Consider the following 19,089-nt stretch of genomic DNA (forward strand, 5'->3'; position numbering starts at 1 on the left):
CTAGCTCCTCTCTGGGCTGTGACCGTAAGGTAGCAAGGCCCCTAGGGCCAATCCCTTGGTCTGGGCAAAGCCAGACTGAATAGGGCAAGGAAGGCCAACAAGGAGACCTACGGCTACCCAGCTGGCCAAGAGTGGTTTCTTAGAGAGCTTCAGGACTTGGCTGGCGCCCAGGGCTTCCTCAGCCATCTGAGCTACAAAGGGCACAGAGGGGAAGGGCTAGGAAGTGAGTGCTCCCTTAAAAAGATGTAGAGAGAGAGGTCAGCGAAGAAACCCAAGGTCTAGGAATACAGGATGAGAGCTTTTTTGTTTTTTGTTTCTCTCTTCTTTATTTCTCAATGATGTGAGACCAGAAGCCATATGAAAAGCAATTTGTATTCATAAGTCACAGATTCTGAGAGCTGAAAGGGACTTCTGAAGGTCATGAGACCACCTTCCCAGCCTGTATTATATATGGAAGCTTGGGAGGCAGAGGGGACAGAGGGAGCCAACCTGGAGTGGAACATTTATTGTAATCTCCCCATGGAGACTGATAATCTCCCTGTGGACCATGTTGGTTGGTCCTGACATCAGACAGATGTCCTTATAAGGTGCTCCCAGATCAAAGGGTAGGACATCTCCTCAGGTGTCCTACCTATTCCTGCTTAGCAGGGAGTACCCATGAAGCACCCTTCCTTCTTCCCATTTCTACCTCTCCTGCCCTGGTGCCAACTTACACTCTCCCCTAATGTGATTTGGGGGATTCAAGAGGAGCTAGGCTCATCCCCCACTTATGCTGAGCCTAAGTATCCTATCTGGAAGAAGCCACTGTGATTTAATAGAAGGAGCACAGACTTGAAACCAGAGGATCTGGGTCACAGTCCCATGTCTATTTACTTCCAATATAGGCTTATGAAAATAATTTAACATCTGTTCCTCAGTTTCCTCACTTATAAAATAAAGAGGTTGAACTAGATTTTTTTTAACGTCCCTCCCAGCTCTGACTCTCATGATCCTAAGGCATTTTCCCACGGAGATCCCCTCTCCCTACTCTTACCTTTATAGCTGGTCTAATTGGCTGAAGCCCATAGGGCCTAATCATTCTGCTGGCTTTTTTCCTTGGCCATTCACCAGTGATCCTAGGACTGAGGTCACCCAAGAGATGGAATAATGTAGACAAGGCCTAAAGGGCAGCAGAGTATAGGGGAGGGCAGAGGCTACAAAGACCAAAGCTACTTAAGTGGTCAGTTTTGGGGAAAGTGGGTTGCAGAGAGAGGTGAGACCAAGGTTTGAGCAGGCTGGACTCTGAACTCTAGAGGAAGCAGTAGGAAAAATGTCCAGATGCTCCTAAGAAGAGCTGAGAAGGCAGCTTTTAAAAGCCTTTGGTCTCCCACAACTTCCACCAAGTGTGTCTGAGCAGCAAAAGTGAACATTTTTCACTTCTCCCCCCACCCTTCTGTGATGTTGATTGTTTCATAGGTCTAGGAAAGAATGGGGAGGGATGGGGGGAGGCCACTTCGAACATGCCCTGTCTCCTTATCCTGAGAGGTGAGTAGGACAGAGTCCTGCTTACAAAAGGGATCATTGCTCTAAAAGGAGCTGAGTCCATTCCCCCTGTTCCTAGTCATAGGCTGAGGGTTTAAGGGTGCTGTCAATCCAGTTCCCTCTCGAAGAGATAGGGTAAAGAGTAGCATCCTCAGCCCTGCCTTCCCCATAACCCTCAGCTGTAGATTCCTTCTGAGGGACTCCTGTTCAGCCCCTTCCTCTCCTGTTTAGGACCCACCCCAGAGGAAATGAAATCAAGGAAGTAGCTCCCTGGCCCAAGGATCTCCACTGCTTCCCGTTTCTGAAGGGTCTTTCCTTACCCCAAAGAACTCTCAAGTTAGAAATCTATAGCTACCATTTACATGTATACTGTGTGCCTCCCGTCTGCAACTGCAGAATGGTGCATACATTTTCTGAAGTCTATGAGTGGTCTCCTCCTGAACCAGCTCCTTGACCCTGAAGTTTTCCAAGTGGCCTGAGGTTTCCCTGTAAGGCCCATCTGGAAATCTACCTTCTATATATATGACTGCTGTCCCAGCCCAAGCCAACGAGCTAATGGCCTTGTAGGGAAAGAGGGGGGAGGGAAGGGGATGGAAGAGCATGCAGGTAAGGCTAAGCCTTAAGCCCTTGGGCTTGGCTGGAAGGCAGGGTAGAGGACTTGATTGATTTTTCCCATTCCTTATTCAGCTGATGGTAGATGTTCCATTTCAACTGTTCCAACTTGGATGAACTCTGGTTCCTGAAAGTCTAGATAACCAAACTGTCCCCATCAGCTGCACCAGACCTAAGCAGGGCCAGTGATTAGGATGGGGGACCAAGCCATGCACTGGTATTCATGTGATTATCATCAGTGACAGTGCTGTTACTACCCTTAACAAGAACCATTTTTGAAAAGTGACCTCTCTTGCTAAAATGAGGAAAAAGATGGGCATATCTGCTGGTGCCCCATGCCCTCTCAGAGTCTAGTTTGTCTGGAGGTTCCCAACCTTTCAACCTCCAGTTGGAGGCTGTGAAAATTGTCCATGGGGTAAACTCATCCCATCATTCTCTCCCAGTCAAACACTGGGGCTGAGCCTAGTATGGCAGAGCAGAGAGCTCTCTGCCTGGTTCAATCAGAATCTAGGAGGTGGCAGACCCTGGGGCTTGGGTGTCTTGAGTCCCTCAGCTCGGCCAGCCACACTGTATCCCTTCTCACTCAACCAGTGGAAAAAGCCAGGTGGGGGTGGCTAGTTGGATAAGGATGAAATGCTGATGTTGACCGGGGTAACTTCGGTTTGCCTCGTGTGCAGTATATAATGATCGTGTTTCTTGTCTTGTCTCTTTTTTCATGCTCGCTCTTTATACTGTATGTGCCAATGCACAACGCCGTCTGAAAAACTCATCCAATCAAAATGCACTATGAAACTCATGTGTCCATCCATGACCTGGTCTGTGTGTCCATACACCAATGACTATATCCCAAACCCACTGCCCCTACCCCCTCTTTGGAACCGAAATCCGTTGGGTTTTGGCACTGGTAACGAATCAACCTAAAATGCTGAATAAACCTCCCCATCTGCCCCCGCCCAATCCCCCATTCATCTTCAACATCTACATCTAGGATCCGGTTGGTTTTACTTCTTTCTGAAGCCTAAATGCCTTACATTAGCGGAAAGCATCCTCTTGTCTCGGCACTGCATGGCCCGTGCGTTTGGACAGCCTGAATCGCATCATCCCTCCCACCTCCCCACCACTTTCCTCTTTGCCTATTTCTGTGTGTGTGTGTGTGTGTGTGTGTGTGTGTGTGTGTATCTGTATGTATTTCTTAGCCCTTTTGCTCTGATCTTTGTTGGGTCTGAATTCTGTATTCTTTTGGTTGTTTTTAAAGTGGCCCCTCCCTCCCCAAATTGGTCTCCTGACTGCCAGAAGCCCCTAAGAGCCCAGGAGATGAATCCAACAAAGCTGCTAACTCTGGACTCCTCACTAAGGGGAGCCCCCAGTGTCTATTACACCAGCCCCACAGAGCCATTACACGATGTGCATGACCTGTATGGACACCCCCTTGCACACACCTACATCCAGTACCATCACATATCTAGGGTATTCACTCAGGTTGATTTTAAAGCCTGTGTTCCCTAGGCACATTCTAATGCCCGTAACCCACACACTACACTAATTGTGCTGCAGCTGACTTTCCCCTCCCTCTTCGTCCCTCTCCTGCTCCCACTGACAAAGAATATAGCCTCTACGGGCCTTAGATTCTTCATGTGTGTCCCCTGAGCTAGGGACTTTGGCCATTTGCCAAGACTTAGTTTGAGACAGAGAAGAGACAAGAAGAGGGTTGCCTTTTGGGTGGCAAGGGCATGGGATGGCAGAGCCACAGCCCAGCCTAACCCAGATGAGAGCTGGCAACATCAGGGCAGTGATGAGGGGAGTGCCCAGGTCACCTGGTGCCTGGACAGGTCTAGCCCCTGTCCAGCCACTTCCATAAAGGAAGTCCCTTGGAATGTCTGCTCAGCTACATACTGCATGCACCTTCACACGTTTTCCTGGTTCCACACCTCCTCCTACAGATACTTTTATCTACAAACACACTGACGCTCTGACTTATACTTGCTCACCCACAATGCACATATTCCCAGGCCCTATCTCTGCTGTCCATCACTGTCCCAGGGATCTCCACATTGTCATGCCGTATATTCAGCCTGCTTTCTCTTCCCCTAGGAGTCTCACTTTGCTGCTTGCATATGCCTCCCTTCTCCTAAATGCCACCCCTGGTCCTAAAAGGAAACCCTTTAAATTACCCCCATATTGGTCTTTTCGTCTCTCTTCCCCTAGGATAGAGCCCACTCCCCTCCCTTTTATCTGGGGCAGCTTATCATTAGAGATCTCTGAGGGGCCTGCATCTCTACAGAGGGCTTGGTGCCACCACCACTCTGACTCACTGTAACCTTTAAGGACCTTCCCATAGTGGCCTTTCATCCCCCAAAACCTCCACCAAGTTTGTCTGACTCTGCAGGGGAGAGAAACATTTAGGCTGCTTGGTCTAGAGCCCCGGCTGTGTGGAGCTGGAAGCTTTCAGAAGAAAGAAGGTGCTACTGCTTTTAGCCACAGACTAGCATGGACTGAAGCAGAGGGAGGAAAGCAACATGAGGAAAAGTACCCCAGGTGCCCATCCTCCCGTCCTGGCTGGAGCACAGAGTTGATGTGGCAAAACTATCCTAGGCTAGGTGGGCCCCCAGATGATAATAATGAGAATTTATATAGCACTTCAATATTCTCAAAGCACTTTATATAGCTCATTTTATCCTTACAACGCACTTTATCCCAGGAGGAAAGTGTTTTTACTATCTCCATTTTACCAGTGGGGAAACTGAGGCCAAGAGAAGTTAAGTGACTTGCCCACGGTGACATAGTGATTGAGGCAGGATTCGAACCCGGGCCTTCTCGACCCCAAATCCAGCATTGTCTCCACTACAGCAAGCTTCCTTGCAGACATTGTCCCAAACTCTCAGACGTGCAGAATCAGGGCTTGAAATCTCTGACCATTCACAGGGTGTGAGATTCCTGGGGCTTCCTGCTTGTGGATGGGCAGGAAATGCCATGGGAGTCTTGGCTCTTGAGATACTGAAGCAGGTTCTGTCCATACTAGAACCAGGAAGCACATGGCCAGATAGGAAGAAAGGGCATGGGATGGCAGAGAGAACTGAGAGGAAGCCGAGGAGGCTCACTTCCTCATACACCTTGTACCCAAGCTTTCCAACCCCTGACAGCCCATAGGTCTAGCCAAAGGGTAGATAGAGCGGTGTGGAGGGGAGGTGGGGAGCATCCAAAAGAGTAAACTAGGGGCTGTCCAATTAGTTAGGAGAAGCAGTAAAGTGGGTAGAAGGTTTGGGGGTAGTCTGAGAGTCTGTGATCCCTTTACCCAGAAAAAGAGAATGAGTAAGGTTCAAATTCTGCCCTTCCCTCACTCTTCCAGGCCTCACTTGCCCCATTCTTGGTCCTCTCTCTAGACCCCTGTGTGTCTTCCTCTTGCTGTGTTCTGAGGTGGGCGGTGGACTTTCTGCATGCATCTCTCCCTTGGGACTGTTCCATGGCTTCTCCAGCATCACCACAGCTGACTGAAAACTTCTTGCCCTGCACCTGCCCCTTCCCTTTCCCCTGCCCCTGCCTGGAGTCGCTATCCCACTGCGGGAGCTTCTGCCGCTCTGCATGCTTTGTTGGAGTCCACATGTTATGCTCCACCCATGGAAGGGATGGCTTGCACTTATGGGATCGACAGGAGGGGAAGGGTCTCTGAGGGAGTGCAAGAGGGGGCAGAGAAAGTGGCCACAAGGTGGAGTACCTTGAGAGGGTCCACTGGGTGGTCTGGTCCAATTCTATGGGAGCTGTCCCGAGGTACCAATTGTACAGTGACTAGAGAGTTGGGGACTTTGTCTCAGATATCCCACCCACTGCATGAGCTGAAGGCAACTTCAGCTTGACGTTACCCCCAGTTCCCCTTGGGTTGAGTTAATGTGTTAAGGGAGACCAAGGGTATTTGTGCTGTGTGTTTTGTCTTATCACACCAGCTCAGGGGCACAGATTTCGCCCCTGGAGCAAGAATCCCAATCTAGCAGGCACCATAACAGCTCCTCAGAGGCGAAGTCCTGCTTGTAGACACTGTCAGGGAGCTAGGGTGTTGAGGCTGCCCCTCCATTGTTCCCCTAATGAGTGTGCCAGAGGGAGCTGGTGTAGTCTCTGTGAGCTAGAGACCTCTGAAAGGCACTTGGAGGGCTGGAGAAGATCCAAGGGCCCTGCTCAACGCTAGCCTACAAAGTTCCCATAACCCAGCCTTACAAATAAATTGCTCCCTGGGGGTGATGAATGATGTGTGCTGGTTAGGCGGGGACTAAAAGTGGGATCCTTTAACAGGCCTTACATGGCCTTCCCCCACATAACTGGAGTGGATTGCTAAAGTAGTGGAGGCCAGGACTTTTGTGTTCTATTTCCAAGGCTAGCCTAGCACCATATGGCACTTACTTCTGCCCTCATGGCCCTGGTGGCTCTTCTCCACCTCCCCTTCCTGAATCCCACCCTCCTCATGCCCATCTCCAAGAACACAGCAGAAAGACTATTTAATCTAGCTCTTAGGCATACTTCCCACATTTTGTCCCTGCTTTTGCTCTAGCCCACCCCCCACAAAAACCCATAGTGCCTGCCTCCCTTATACCTGCTTGCACCCATATACCCCTAACAACACATCCCCATATGAATTTGTCAGTCAACTAAGGAAGCATTTGCTTCCTTATCTTTTCCCACCTTCTCTTCCTCATGGCTAGCCAGCTGCAGTGAAGTCGGGTAAAAAATGTAAAAAAATGTAAAAAAATGCAGCTCATGGTACCTGCCTTGAGTGGGGAATGAGGGAACACTAGGGTGATCATCCTTCCCCATACATCTCAACTCCTGCCACAAGGGTCCCAAAGGCCCCAGCTTGGCCCAGGAAATTGTTTATTCCCCAAGAAAGCAGCTCCTCTTGCTTCACTGAACTGGTACACCAGAGCTGTCCTACCAGATCCCATCCTGTTCCTAACTGGTCCTTCCAATCAAAGTGTTTCTCTGGTGCTCGGGGTTTGGCTTGGGTGGGGAGGAGGAGGAGGAGGAGGAGGAGGAGGAGGAGGAGGAGGCAGTTAGGGAGCAGGGCCCTTGAGTAAAGTCTGTGACTGCAAGGCAGGGAGGGGCCTGACAGAGGAGGTGCTGGTGGCAGGAATGGCTCAGACTCCCTGCCCCCAGCACCCACCCCCTCTGTCAGCCTGGGACATTCCCAAGCTCACAACACCCATGGGAGCTCCATCGCTTACTGCAGGCTTGGTCCCACGCTGCTCCACCCAATCCCAGAAGCTGTGAAGCCATCCCAGAGAGGGGGGAAAAGGGCCAAAAATGCATCTTCACGGACTCACCGGGCAGCGAGGACTCACCCTGCAGCCGAACAGCCCCGGCTCCCTTCTGTCCTCCCCATCCCCGCTCGCCAAGGGGGTAAGAAAAGATCCTATTCTGCTTCTCCCGATTGGCTCGAGCGCTGCTGTTCTCAGCCCTTGGCTGATCGTCTGGGGGTGAGGTCAGGGCGGGCCAGAGCGGGGTGGGCAGTGCCACGCCGCATAGTGCTGTGCCGTGCAGTGCACCTGTTGAGTCCGTGTGACTGATGCATTTCTGGCCCGGATCGTAACATGCACATGTAACACGCACAAGCCCACCAGGCCTGAGCTTGCTGGCTTCCCTCTCTTTGGTGTCTGTGCATCGTACATGTGTGACGAGACTCGGCGACGTTACCTGCTTGTGTCCTACTGTCTCAGTGCATTTGGTTGTTGGGATAAACAAAAACCATGATAATTTTTTTCCTGATTGGATGATTCAAATGTTTTTGTTTCTTTTCCTTTTCTTCTCTTCCTTTTCTTTCCTTTTCCTTTTCTTCTTTTATGGGTTGCAGGATTGGGGTGGGTGGGAGGGTGTTAGCAAGTGGCTTCCATTTTGAGTTGTTGAGTTTTTTTTTTCCCTACCTCCTTTCTCTCTTGCTTTTCCCCTTCCTTTCAAGCTTTTCCTCAGTGACATTGTGTTGGCTCTTCCTTTCTTTCCTTCCCCTCTTTGGTTGGGGTTGAGATTGCTTTCTCTACTTGGTTTTGGGTTCTGGCATTGTCCAGATTGACATAGATGTTGAGTGGCTTTGGGGACCTACTTATGTGGGCAGATAGTCACGCCTTCTCTCCATCTTCCCAGAACAACTTTATCAACCTCAGCTTCCTCCGCCTCTTCCGGGCTGCCCGCCTCATCAAGCTACTTCGCCAGGGTTATACCATTCGCATCCTCCTCTGGACTTTTGTACAGTCCTTCAAGGTAAGGGATTGTGAGGACAAAGGGAGGGGTTGCCGCAGGTCTGGCTTACACCAAGAAAGCAGGTATCAGTTACTCCCATGATAGAGTTAGAAGTAATAATGGGGAGATACCAAATATGAGACTAGATCTTTAGCAAAGCTCCAGCACTAATGCTGAAGGCACCCATTAGGAGCACCGACAGTTATACTGACTTAATTCAGTCAAGGATGTTTTGAGCCAGTCCAAAGTCCAAACCCAGTAAGAGGCTCTCCTCTCCTCTGGAGCTTCTTCACTTTCTACCAGGTCCTAACCTGTGCTGTCCAAACCTAAAAACACTTGCTCTAATCAAAGTACAGATTTAGATAATTCCTTTAGAGAAGACTAGAAGACCAGCCAAGGAGGATGTGGCAAGATGTAGTTCTCAGTCAGGAAGGTGTGGATTGTCAGAGGGGAAGGGAACTAAAAGTCTTCACCTGACCTCTCTGCAGGCTCTCCCCTATGTCTGCCTTCTGATTGCCATGCTTTTCTTCATCTACGCCATCATAGGGATGCAGGTGAGTTGTGGGTTACTTTCTGCAAGAACCTCACTTGACCCAGAAGTGGGGTGCCCTTTTCTCTCTCTCCTCTTAAAACTTCCAGAAGCTCCAGGGGAGGGGAATCTCCCGTTTACTTTATGCAGAGGAAGGACAATAAAATGCCAGATTTGGAGATTGGAGGATGGGTTCAAAGGTCATGGAATCACAGAGCTGGAAGGGACCTTCAAGATAATCTAATTCAACTTCATCATAAATGAAAAATCTGAGACCTGGAGAGGGGGATGGGTTTGCCCGAAACCTCTTTCCACTACACAACATTGTCTTTCTGGTAGCTAAGACTCATCTTCCTGAGTTCAAATCTTGCCTCAAACACTTACCAGCTGTGTGACCCTGGGCAAGTCACTTAATCCTGTTGGCCCCAGTTTCCTCAACTGTAAAATGAGCTGGAGAAAGAAATGACAAACCACTCCAGTAGCTTGGCCAAGAAAATCTCAGATGGGGTCATGGAGAGTCAGACAGGACTGAAATGACTGAATAACAACGGCAACAAAAAATGACTTTCCAGTGACAGGCCAGTGACCTACAAGGTCACAGGGACAAGTAAAATGCAGCATGCAGGCCTTGGACTCATCTCATGCAGAACATGGCTTCCCCTTGGTCAGATGTACCCAAACCTCATCTCCTATCATTCTCACTCATACACATTAGGGATGCTCCGGTCAATGAACAGCCCTCTGATCTACCATCCCCATGCCTTTGCTAAGGCTGCTCCCTATACTTGCAATGACCTCCCCACCCCCAGCTCTTTATTTGCTGAATTTCCTGCATCTCCTTTGAAGCTCAAATCAAATTCCACCCCCTTCATGCAGTCTTCCCTGATCCCCCAGTAGTCCCCTCCCAGCGAGCATGCTTGTCTTAGCCAGACATGAGAGCCTCCAGCTTGAAGACCCCATCCACTACATGATGTTGGTTGCACAGTGGCTCAGCTGTCTGCCAGAAGAAGCACAGAGTTAATTTAGACAAGTAAAAACTGAGTTCCAGGGGAAGAAATCAAAGGGAGTCTTGCTCGAGTCAATTTTCCATTCATTCTAGCAGCTTCTTGGCTTATTTTTCATAATATCTCTTGATTTATAATCAAATCCACATCAGAGAAGGATAAAATTACAGCATCCCTCTTTTCAAAAAGATTTCTGAAATCAGGATTTGTATAGCACTGTGTGACAGGCATTTTTACAGATATCTTACTGGAGTCTCACAGCAACCCTGGGAGGGAAGTGGTGCTATTATTCCCGTTTTACAGATGAGGAAACTGAGTCAGACAGGCAAAGTGACTTGCCGGAGGTCAGGCTCACATAGCTAGTCAACGTCTGAGGTGAAATTTGAACTCAGGCCTTCCTGCTTCTAGACCAAGTGCTCAATCTTACTGTGCTGCCAGCTGCCTCTGGTTGACTCCTTAATACTTGGGATTCTTGACAGGCTGTTTTCCTTAGTAGGCTATCACAACAGGAAATTCTCCCAGTTATCTAAATTTCCCATGTTATCATTTATCTGCCATTTCAAATTCCTTGTCCTTTGTAGAGATGTGGACTCACATTCAATTTTGCACCTTCCTGAAGCATTTATACTGTATTAAAGTGATCTGTGTTCATTAAATTCTTATCCTCTCCATGAGAGCTGGCCCCCATTCCCTGCTCTAAGCTCCCAGGTACTGACCAAGACCCCAGGCTCTGGAGTAGCAGGGTCCCCTTCTCTGAGAATGCTTTGCCTCCCTTAGGTGTTTGGTAACATTGGCATCGATGTGGAAGAAGAAGACAATGATGACGATGATTTCCAAATCACGGAGCACAACAACTTCCGCACCTTCTTCCAGGCACTGATGCTCCTCTTCAGGTAAAGTGGAGGTTCCTGGGAAGAAGCGGGAGGGACAGAGAGACATACAGAGTCCCTGGATACAGACCTATTTGGTGGGGGAGAGCAGAGGCAGAGGAGGAGAGGAGACTGGGCCTTAAGCATGGTTCCTTCATTCTTTGGTTCCTTAGCTCCCTCATTGAGCTGAGTGAGACCTGGCACTTTGCTCTGTGCCTGCCAAATACTGGGCATGGTTGTGAATACTAGGAGTGGTATTATAGGAATAGACACAAAAAGTGACATCTGGGGTCCTGTCCTCCTTTCTTACCTTAGCCATGGGGAAGGCTGAAAGACCTGTGATTCAGGGCCAGGGGGCTGAAGTTCAAGGAAGAGGGGTGGGCAGGTGTCCGGTCCTCCCTCAGCACAACAGAGTCTGACTTCCCTTCTGTCTCTAGGAGTGCCACAGGTGAGGCATGGCATAACATCATGCTGTCCTGCCTCAGTGGGAAACCCTGCGATAAGAAATCGGGCATCAGGGAGCCCGAGTGTGGGAATGAGTTTGCCTATTTTTATTTTGTGTCTTTCATCTTCCTCTGTTCCTTTCTGGTGAGTCTGGGGAAGATCCCATTGGCCCTTACCCTTTTCCAGGGATGGGGGTGGATGGGAAGGGGGGCTTCATTTCTGTACTGATGCAATGTAGCTGGAGTATCCCTCATTCATTCCGTAAACATTGATTTATCAGTGACCACATGTAAGGTCCCATACTTGACAACACTCTAGGGGATGTACAGAGAAGGAAGCCATGTTACCTGTCCCATGGAGCCCATCATCTAGAGGAGGGTGGTCTAAACAAAAATAACTCCAATCTAAAGCAGTACAGGCTAAGAACCAGAGATCTGCGGAACTGCCTTAGAATGCTGGGCCCTTATTTTTTGCAGAAGACATCCTTGGGTACCTTTCTCTGCCAGGAGGAGATCGGGGCAGGGAGAGGCAGGTAGAAATTATCAAGGAATCTGTAGGAGGATGTGAATAAAAGAGAAGTTCAAGGTTAAGGGAAGGAAAATGAGAATTTCTAAGATAGATGGTGGGGGGAGGAGACAGACAGGTGTCACTTTGGTGTTTTTTCTTCTGGGCTCTCACTTAAAGTTGCCTCTTCCACCCTGGCCCACCGCAGATGCTGAACCTCTTTGTGGCTGTCATAATGGACAATTTTGAGTATCTCACCCGAGACTCTTCCATCCTGGGCCCCCATCACCTGGATGAGTATGTGCGTGTCTGGGCCGAATATGATCCTGCAGCTTGGTAAGAAGTTATCTGAACTCTTCTGGCCTCACCCCTAGCTCTCAGCCTTGGAGGCCGTAGTCTGGGAAAGGCCCTATCTCCTCCCTGCTCCTGGTTTGGGGGAATGCTTCTCAGGCAAGGCTCTATGGGCTCCACTGGCGTGGTTAAGAGCTGTGGAGGGGGTAGCGGGGTGGGGGGGGCGGCTAGGGATCCACAGGGCTAAGCTTTCTTCCAAGACCTCTCTGTCTTAACTCTTCAGGAGAGAGGTGCCAGGCTGGTGACCACATGATACCCCTACTAACATTCATTCTGGTGCAGGGACAAAGCAAAGGCCCTCTGTGGTCAGACGGTTAAAGGGAAGGAGGAAGGGCCCAAAGGAGGAAGAGGAATGGAAGTATTGCCTTGTCCTGGGATCTGCACTGATCCTGACCCTGCACAAAATCTGAGCTCTAGGCTAAAAGACTTTGTTAGACCTTTAGTGTCAAGGACCATGGGCCCTTTGGCAAGATATTGGGCTTCACATCTTGAAGGCCCTAAGTTGATGGGATGCCCTTGCCCCCTTCACTCTCCCCCTTCACTTCCTTGTATTATTAATATGGCAAGTCCCTCAGAAAACAAGCATACCCATACCACCCTCCTCTGTTCAACAAAAGCAGGGTAAAGTACTCCTGGTCCACTGTAACAACAGCCCCTAAATTCCCAACCCAGTCATCATGCAAGGAGTCCCACTCATTCTCTCCGCCCCACCCCCCCTTTGCCTTAAGCTCAAAGGCTGATGATGGTCCTTGAAAGACCCCACTAGAAGTCTCCCATGCCTGGGCCTTTGGCACCTTCTCATGTCTCACCCATGGGAGCTAGACAGGGACAAGAAGAGGTGGATGTTCTGTTACTGCAGCCCCTGGAGAGCTAGTACACAGTAGGCAGGGACCTCCAGGGAGCCTGGCCAGGCCTAGAGGAACCATCAGGGTCAGTGGACTTAGATCTTTGCTGCTGATTAACTTTTACTCTTTTAACTTTAGGTCATTTCAGTTGAATTGCATCCAACTGCTTTTCTGATAACCATTAACACCTTGCCTCTGCTGTCCTCACCCAGAGAGGCTGTTTAGATTGTCTGCAGGCCCAGGAAGGGGTTACCTTACAAGCCAACTGTGCTTTGTTGTTGTAACTCCACCACCCTTTCCCAATTCATTCAGGGGATGGGTATGTGTTTGTGTTTGTGTTTGTGTGTGTGTGTGTGTGTGTGTGTGTGTGTGTGTGTGTGTGTGTGTTCTCGTGCACATTTGTGTGCGTACACATAAGTATGCAAGTATGAATGGATTTGATCTTTGATCTAGAGTTGAAAGAGCCTTCAGGGAACACTTAGTCTGACCCCCTCATTTTATGGATGAAGAGCCTGAGAGGGAGAGGGACCATCCCAAGATCCCTCAGCTAACAAGTAACAAAGGCAGGATGTGAACCCAGAGTCTCTGACCCCAAGCCCAGGGCTCTTTCCACAGCCCCACTCTGTCTCAGAAGTAGTTTTGGCTCTAGCACAGAGCCCTGCAAGCAGATGATGGAGGGGTCCCCTTGGATTGGTTAATCAGTGTGCTTGCTTAACTGGAAATGTAAAAATTAAGGGCAAGAGAGACTATTCTCATCGGCCCTCATTCCCCACTCTCTTGTGCGTGGTTTCGTTTCTCTAGTTCTTTTACTCTGGTACGAATGTCTGGAGCCAGCGCTGGGCATTGCCAGCCCTGTTATTTATCTTTGTGGCGGCAATCCCATGACGTCTCTGTGATGCTGTGTGTCTATATACATGTATATGTTGTGTTTGACCCTTAGAATCTGCACTAACACCCATGTATTCTTCTTACAGCGGTCGGATTCATTATAAGGATATGTACAGTTTATTGCGTGTTATATCTCCCCCTCTCGGCTTAGGCAAGAAATGTCCTCATAGGGTTGCTTGCAAGGTTTGATTTCCACTAAAACCTGCTAGCGTCAACGGAATGAATGTGGCTTTTGGTTCTTAATATATATATTTCATATATATATATATACATCTTTCGATATATCTTGCATTTAATTAGTGACCTCTTAGCAAACAGAATGCCTAAGATAACGCAGTCACTTAGACTCAAAAAGCATGGAGCATATATCTCAAGTTACCTTCCACCATCTCTGCTTGCTGTTAGCTGAAGCTGGGCATTCCAGGGTCTCAACTGCACCCCCCCCCAAACCACAGTTGCATTAATATGGATTTCCATTTGGGGAGGAGTAAAACTGCATTGACGACTCCACCATTGACTCCACTCCCTTTCCCCTCAACTCCTGACGAGCCCTGCCCTCTTTCCCAGGTCCCTCCCTCTCCCAGTAAGATATCTCTTTCTAAGCTATGGGACTTTGCCCAAGTTTAAAGAAAAAATGGTTTCCCGGTTTCTGGTAGAGAGTTTCAAGGCCCTCCCTGCCAATTTGCCAAGAAACCAAAGTCAGAAGTGAACATGATTTTGCTCTTTCTCTCTGCCAATGAGCAGTGAAGTAATCTTTTTTTATTACTTTTCTTCCATTTTTTTCCCCTCTTTTCAATTTGTTTAAAAAATATATTTTCTTGTTCTCTGCATCTCTCTCTCTATTTTTCCTGCTTTTTTTGGCTCGTGTGGTTCTTCTCTCTCTGTGTTTTTTTTCCTCTCTCGGTTTTCTTTTTTTTGTTTTTGTTTCTGGTTCTGGTTTTGTTGTTTCGGTGCTGCCAGGGGCCGCATGGCTTACCCGGACATGTATGAGATGCTCAGACACATGTCTCCGCCCCTGGGTTTGGGGAAGAAGTGTCCGGCCCGAGTTGCTTATAAGGTAGACTAAATCTGACACCCACCAAAGGAAAACAAGGTCACTTTTCTTTTTTTAAATGCTCACAAAGACAACCTACCAGATCTCTTTTTCTATTGATACTTCCTTTTTTTTTTTCCTCGAGCAAAATAATTCTCATCGTCATGATCTTCTTTAACCAATACAGTCGTGTCCATTCTCTTTGGTTAGTGTGTTGTGTTTCAGAGACTCCATTATGGCCAGTAGCGTGGGGGGGGGAGGGGCCACTAGAGAATCAACCCAAGTCCCTCAGACCCTCAATCACCACCTTGAAGCAAAGTCACCTTCAAAAAGCAAGTATCACCACCCCACCTCCTCACACATGCACAGACACAGACACAGACACATGCACAGACACAGACACAGACACAGACACACGCTGCACAGCCCTCAGCCCTGGGTGCCTGGGAAGTGGGGAAGGAGATAGAAAACCTGTGGCAAAATGGAGATATTGAACAGGACAGGACTCACCCCAGGCTCACCCCAGAGAGGTCCCCAAGGTCTCCAATCATCTAGAACTACAGTTAGCTAAGGGAAGAAGGGAAATTTCCCATGAGCATCCTGAGCCCTCTTTCCCACTGCCCTATCCCCACACACACATCCACCCCAATGCCCAGGGATGGCTTTACAGAGCCCCCTAGATGCCCGGCCCCCAATATTGGAATGTGCTTCTTTGTTGTTCCAGAGTAGATGGGCAAGCCGAAGCTGGGGTCCCAGGACAGGCTGGCTCCCTGACACTGTGGATATGCATGCTGCATCTCCCAGGAAGGGCCCAGGGTGGGGCAGGGGTAAAGGGTATGTGCATGAAGGGGCCCTGTGCATGCTGAAGGGAGAAAAAGAGTTCCCCCAGCCAGAAAGAGCCTGCAGCAGGGGATTGGGGAAAATTCCAGGCAGCCTTTGGGGTAGGACCTTTCTGAGGTTTCTGAACTAAAGCCCATCCCCCTAGCCTCCCCACCCTTTAGACCTCAAGCAAACCTCCTCTCTGGGCCCTGCATGACCCTGGGATTCCCATCTCTCCAAGGACAGATTTTTCAGATAAGCCACAGTAACTATCTAAGATTCTGGAACTTTAAAAAGAAAAGAAAGAAAACTGCCCCCCTGACAAATGACCCTAAAAACCCTAACCTTGGCTTGTTCCCTTTCCCTCCCCTTCACAGCGTCCCTTCCAGCCCCTTCTCTGTCAATGCAGTTCTAGCCTGTCTCATAGCTTCTCCTCATTCATCCTTCCTCCTCTTCAGGTCCTGATTCACCTTCACTCTGTCTTCTTCCATGTCACTTCCATGCCGCTCTGTGGCAGCCAGTGCTGTCAGCCTTTGGGCATTGGAGATTTTTGCTGTCTTCCATCTTGGATGCAGTCGCTGCTTCTCCTGTGTCTCACCTCACTCTCCTCTCTTGATCTTTCTCTCCTTTTCCATTTGTCTTTGCCTCTGCGTCTGTGTCTCTCCCCCTTGAAGATCCCGCTCTTACATCCTTCTCTTTGTCTCTCTCTTCCTCATAGTCTCTGTGACTCTCCCTCTCCTTCCTGGCTGGATTCATGTCTCTGGATTTCCCATCCCTAACTCCTCATCTTCCTGTTTCTCGCTAACTGCTCCACCAAGGACAGTGGGCTCAATGTCTCAATCCCCTCGTGGGCCTCACACCCCAACACCATCTCCATGCCACTTACAGCCTGACCTGGCCATCCTTTCCGCCCACACCACCTAGCACCTTGGAATAGCACCCTTCCCTGGGACCTAGGGAGCAGACCCCACCCCCACTCCCACCCCCACCATTGCACTGAGCCGAAATCTGGACCTGTCACTGAATACTGATCTCTATGGGAGCTATGAATGAGTCTCGAGATTCCATGTGGATGCTTTCCTGTCTGTGACGCCTTGTCCATGGCTGCCGTGTGGTGCTTGGTGTTCCACGTTGCATGTTCTGCATGGTTCCACCTCCCTCCTCCCTAGGGCCAGTGGCCTGTGTAACCATCCGCCTGCCTGCCCACCTGCGTGCGCACTGAGCATCTTCTCGGAGGGAATGTAGCGTGTGATGGTCTGGTCCTATCTTACACAGCCTGGCCCAAGTTGGAGGGTGTTCCTACCCATCCCTTGGCCCGTGTGCTCTGTGCTTCTGCCTCGGCCTTTGCCGCCTGCATGTACTCCCCAGAAATGGGGCTGTGAGGCTTCCAGACATGTTCTCTTTTTCTTTCGAGTTTGATCTGAATTGAGCCATCCAGGGAGAACTCTGTTGGGCCAGGGCATAGGAAGACCTGAGGGTCATGGTGTGGGGTGGGTCCAGAGACTGCAGGGGACAGGTGCTGGGTTCATGAGGATGATTCAAGGTGCTTCCAGACGGAAGGCATTCCCTGCCTCGTGCAGAGGATGCAGAAGGCATTAAGCCTCCAGCAGACCACCACAAAGAAGTGTTCACTCCTCTTAGACAGAAGATAGGAGCCCAGGAGCTGGCCACTGCCTGGGTCTCCCTTCACCAGGAAAAATGGGGACTATGGTTAGCTTCCAGATACCTAACCCTCCGCAGAGTTCTTCCTGCTGCTCTTTGGTTTTTGAAATGCATTCTGGAGGGGGCTGAGGACATGGGGGAATGACGAGAGGGGCACTAGGCTGATGGGCTCCATGTTGACTCTCCGCAGAGACTTCTGCGAATGGATTTGCCTGTTGCAGATGACAACACAGTTCATTTCAACTCTACTCTCATGGCCCTGATCCGGACAGCCCTAGACATTAAAATTGCCAAAGGTAAAAGAGTGGGTGAGAGAGATGGGAGCCACCAGTGCTGAGCCACGGCCTTGGTCCTCTGAAAGGCAGGAGGGCTTGTGGGGAGATGACCTAATGGGCTGAGAAAAGCAGTCCTGACTGGGCCCACACAAAAGGGTCACAGGCGTTGCTCTCCCCATGCCAGACTGAACAGAAGAAGCTCAACAGATCCTAGTACATGTTTTGGGAGAACAGAGTATCTCTACCCAAAGATCCCATTGACTACCTGAAAAACACCTTTCCCACTTTCTGAGCTGTGGATAAATCAGTTGGACAGGAGAAGGGAGACAGACAGGAAGACTCATATCAGGGCCCCAAATACCCAAAACCCCTAGAAAAGAGAGCATTCAATTGAGGTGTCTTTAGGGACCTCTCCAGTGGAAAGAATGAGGAAGTTAGGGATAGCAGTTGGACTCCAGAGACCCATGTACTGCCCCTGACTCTGCAGGGTACATAGCAGGACCTCTGCTAGACTCTTTCATACTCCCTTTGGAAGGAAAATCTACTGAGCTGACATTCTGCGATCCCTACCTTTAGAGAAAATGTTTGTCTTTGGTGTGCTGTATGATGAAGTAGTCGCTTCAGTAAAAACTTGCCCCTTGAGCCCACTGATGTGGATGGTTGTGATCATTTATGCAAGACTCGGTCTGAAGCCAGAGTTAGCTGGGTAACTCACCTAGTTGGAGCATAAAGCTGCACATTCATGTCCGGCTGGGTGGCACCAGTCTGCTTCATCCTCCTCCATGGCCATACACTGCACCCATAACCCATAACCACAGGCATCCATTCAACTGGCAAAGGTATGTCCTTATGCCCAAAGTGATTAGCCAAGAGCCTGGAAAGAGAGCATAGATAGCTTAGTGCAACGTATCTCCACTGCTTAAGAGAAAGCACATCCCATGAACTGATGAGCAGGGGTCAGCTACAGGGAGAAAAGTGTTAGCTGGCTTGGAAGATGAGGGCTTACATAAAGACTAGACCGTAACGGAGAGTCTTTAACCTACCTGAGATGCTTTTAAGTACAACAGGATAACGATAGTCACAGCTGGCATGTATATATTATAGTACCTTCTCTGTGCCAGGTGCTCTGCTGAGCGCTTTCCAGATATTCTCATTTCTGACCCTCCCAACAACCCTTTGAGGCAGGTGCTGTTATTATTCCCATTTCATAGACAGGTTAAGTGACTTGCCTAGGGATACACAGCTTGTGTCTGACGTGGTCAGGTCTTCCTGAGGCAGGGGTTGTGACTTGCCATGGGTCACACAACGAGTATGAGCCTGAGGCAGGATTTATGTCCCAATCCTAAGTGCTCCATCCACTGCATCTAGAAGCAATATTCATACAGGCCGACACAATAGTCATTCTTATCTAGTCCTTAAAGTCATTAAACTTACTTAACAAAATGCACCACCTGTTAGCCTAATCTGAGTTACCGTATATATTTCAAAGTAATCAAATATTAGTGGTAAAGTCAAAG

At 49.3% G+C, this 19,089-nt stretch overlaps 1 protein-coding gene across 2 annotated transcripts in view; it reads left to right on the plus strand.

Annotated features, from left to right (window-relative positions):
• Positions 1 to 19,089, plus strand: part of CACNA1A (calcium voltage-gated channel subunit alpha1 A) — a 255,770-nt gene that overhangs the window by 204,792 nt on the left and 31,889 nt on the right. Inside the window, exons 32-38 of one of the 2 annotated variants that reach the window (XM_036755983.1) lie at positions 8,254 to 8,370; positions 8,838 to 8,903; positions 10,660 to 10,775; positions 11,189 to 11,339; positions 11,908 to 12,035; positions 14,744 to 14,840; positions 17,488 to 17,593. In XM_036755983.1, the coding sequence (XP_036611878.1) occupies positions 8,254 to 8,370; positions 8,838 to 8,903; positions 10,660 to 10,775; positions 11,189 to 11,339; positions 11,908 to 12,035; positions 14,744 to 14,840; positions 17,488 to 17,593 (781 nt within the window). Of the gene's footprint in view, positions 1 to 8,253; positions 8,371 to 8,837; positions 8,904 to 10,659; positions 10,776 to 11,188; positions 11,340 to 11,907; positions 12,036 to 13,869; positions 13,967 to 14,743; positions 14,841 to 17,487; positions 17,594 to 19,089 lie in introns of both variants that reach the window. The other variant, XM_036755973.1, reaches the window with a different exon arrangement.

The sequence above is a fragment of the Trichosurus vulpecula genome, chromosome 1 (assembly GCF_011100635.1).
Source record: "Trichosurus vulpecula isolate mTriVul1 chromosome 1, mTriVul1.pri, whole genome shotgun sequence".
Lineage (NCBI taxonomy): Eukaryota > Metazoa > Chordata > Mammalia > Diprotodontia > Phalangeridae > Trichosurus > Trichosurus vulpecula.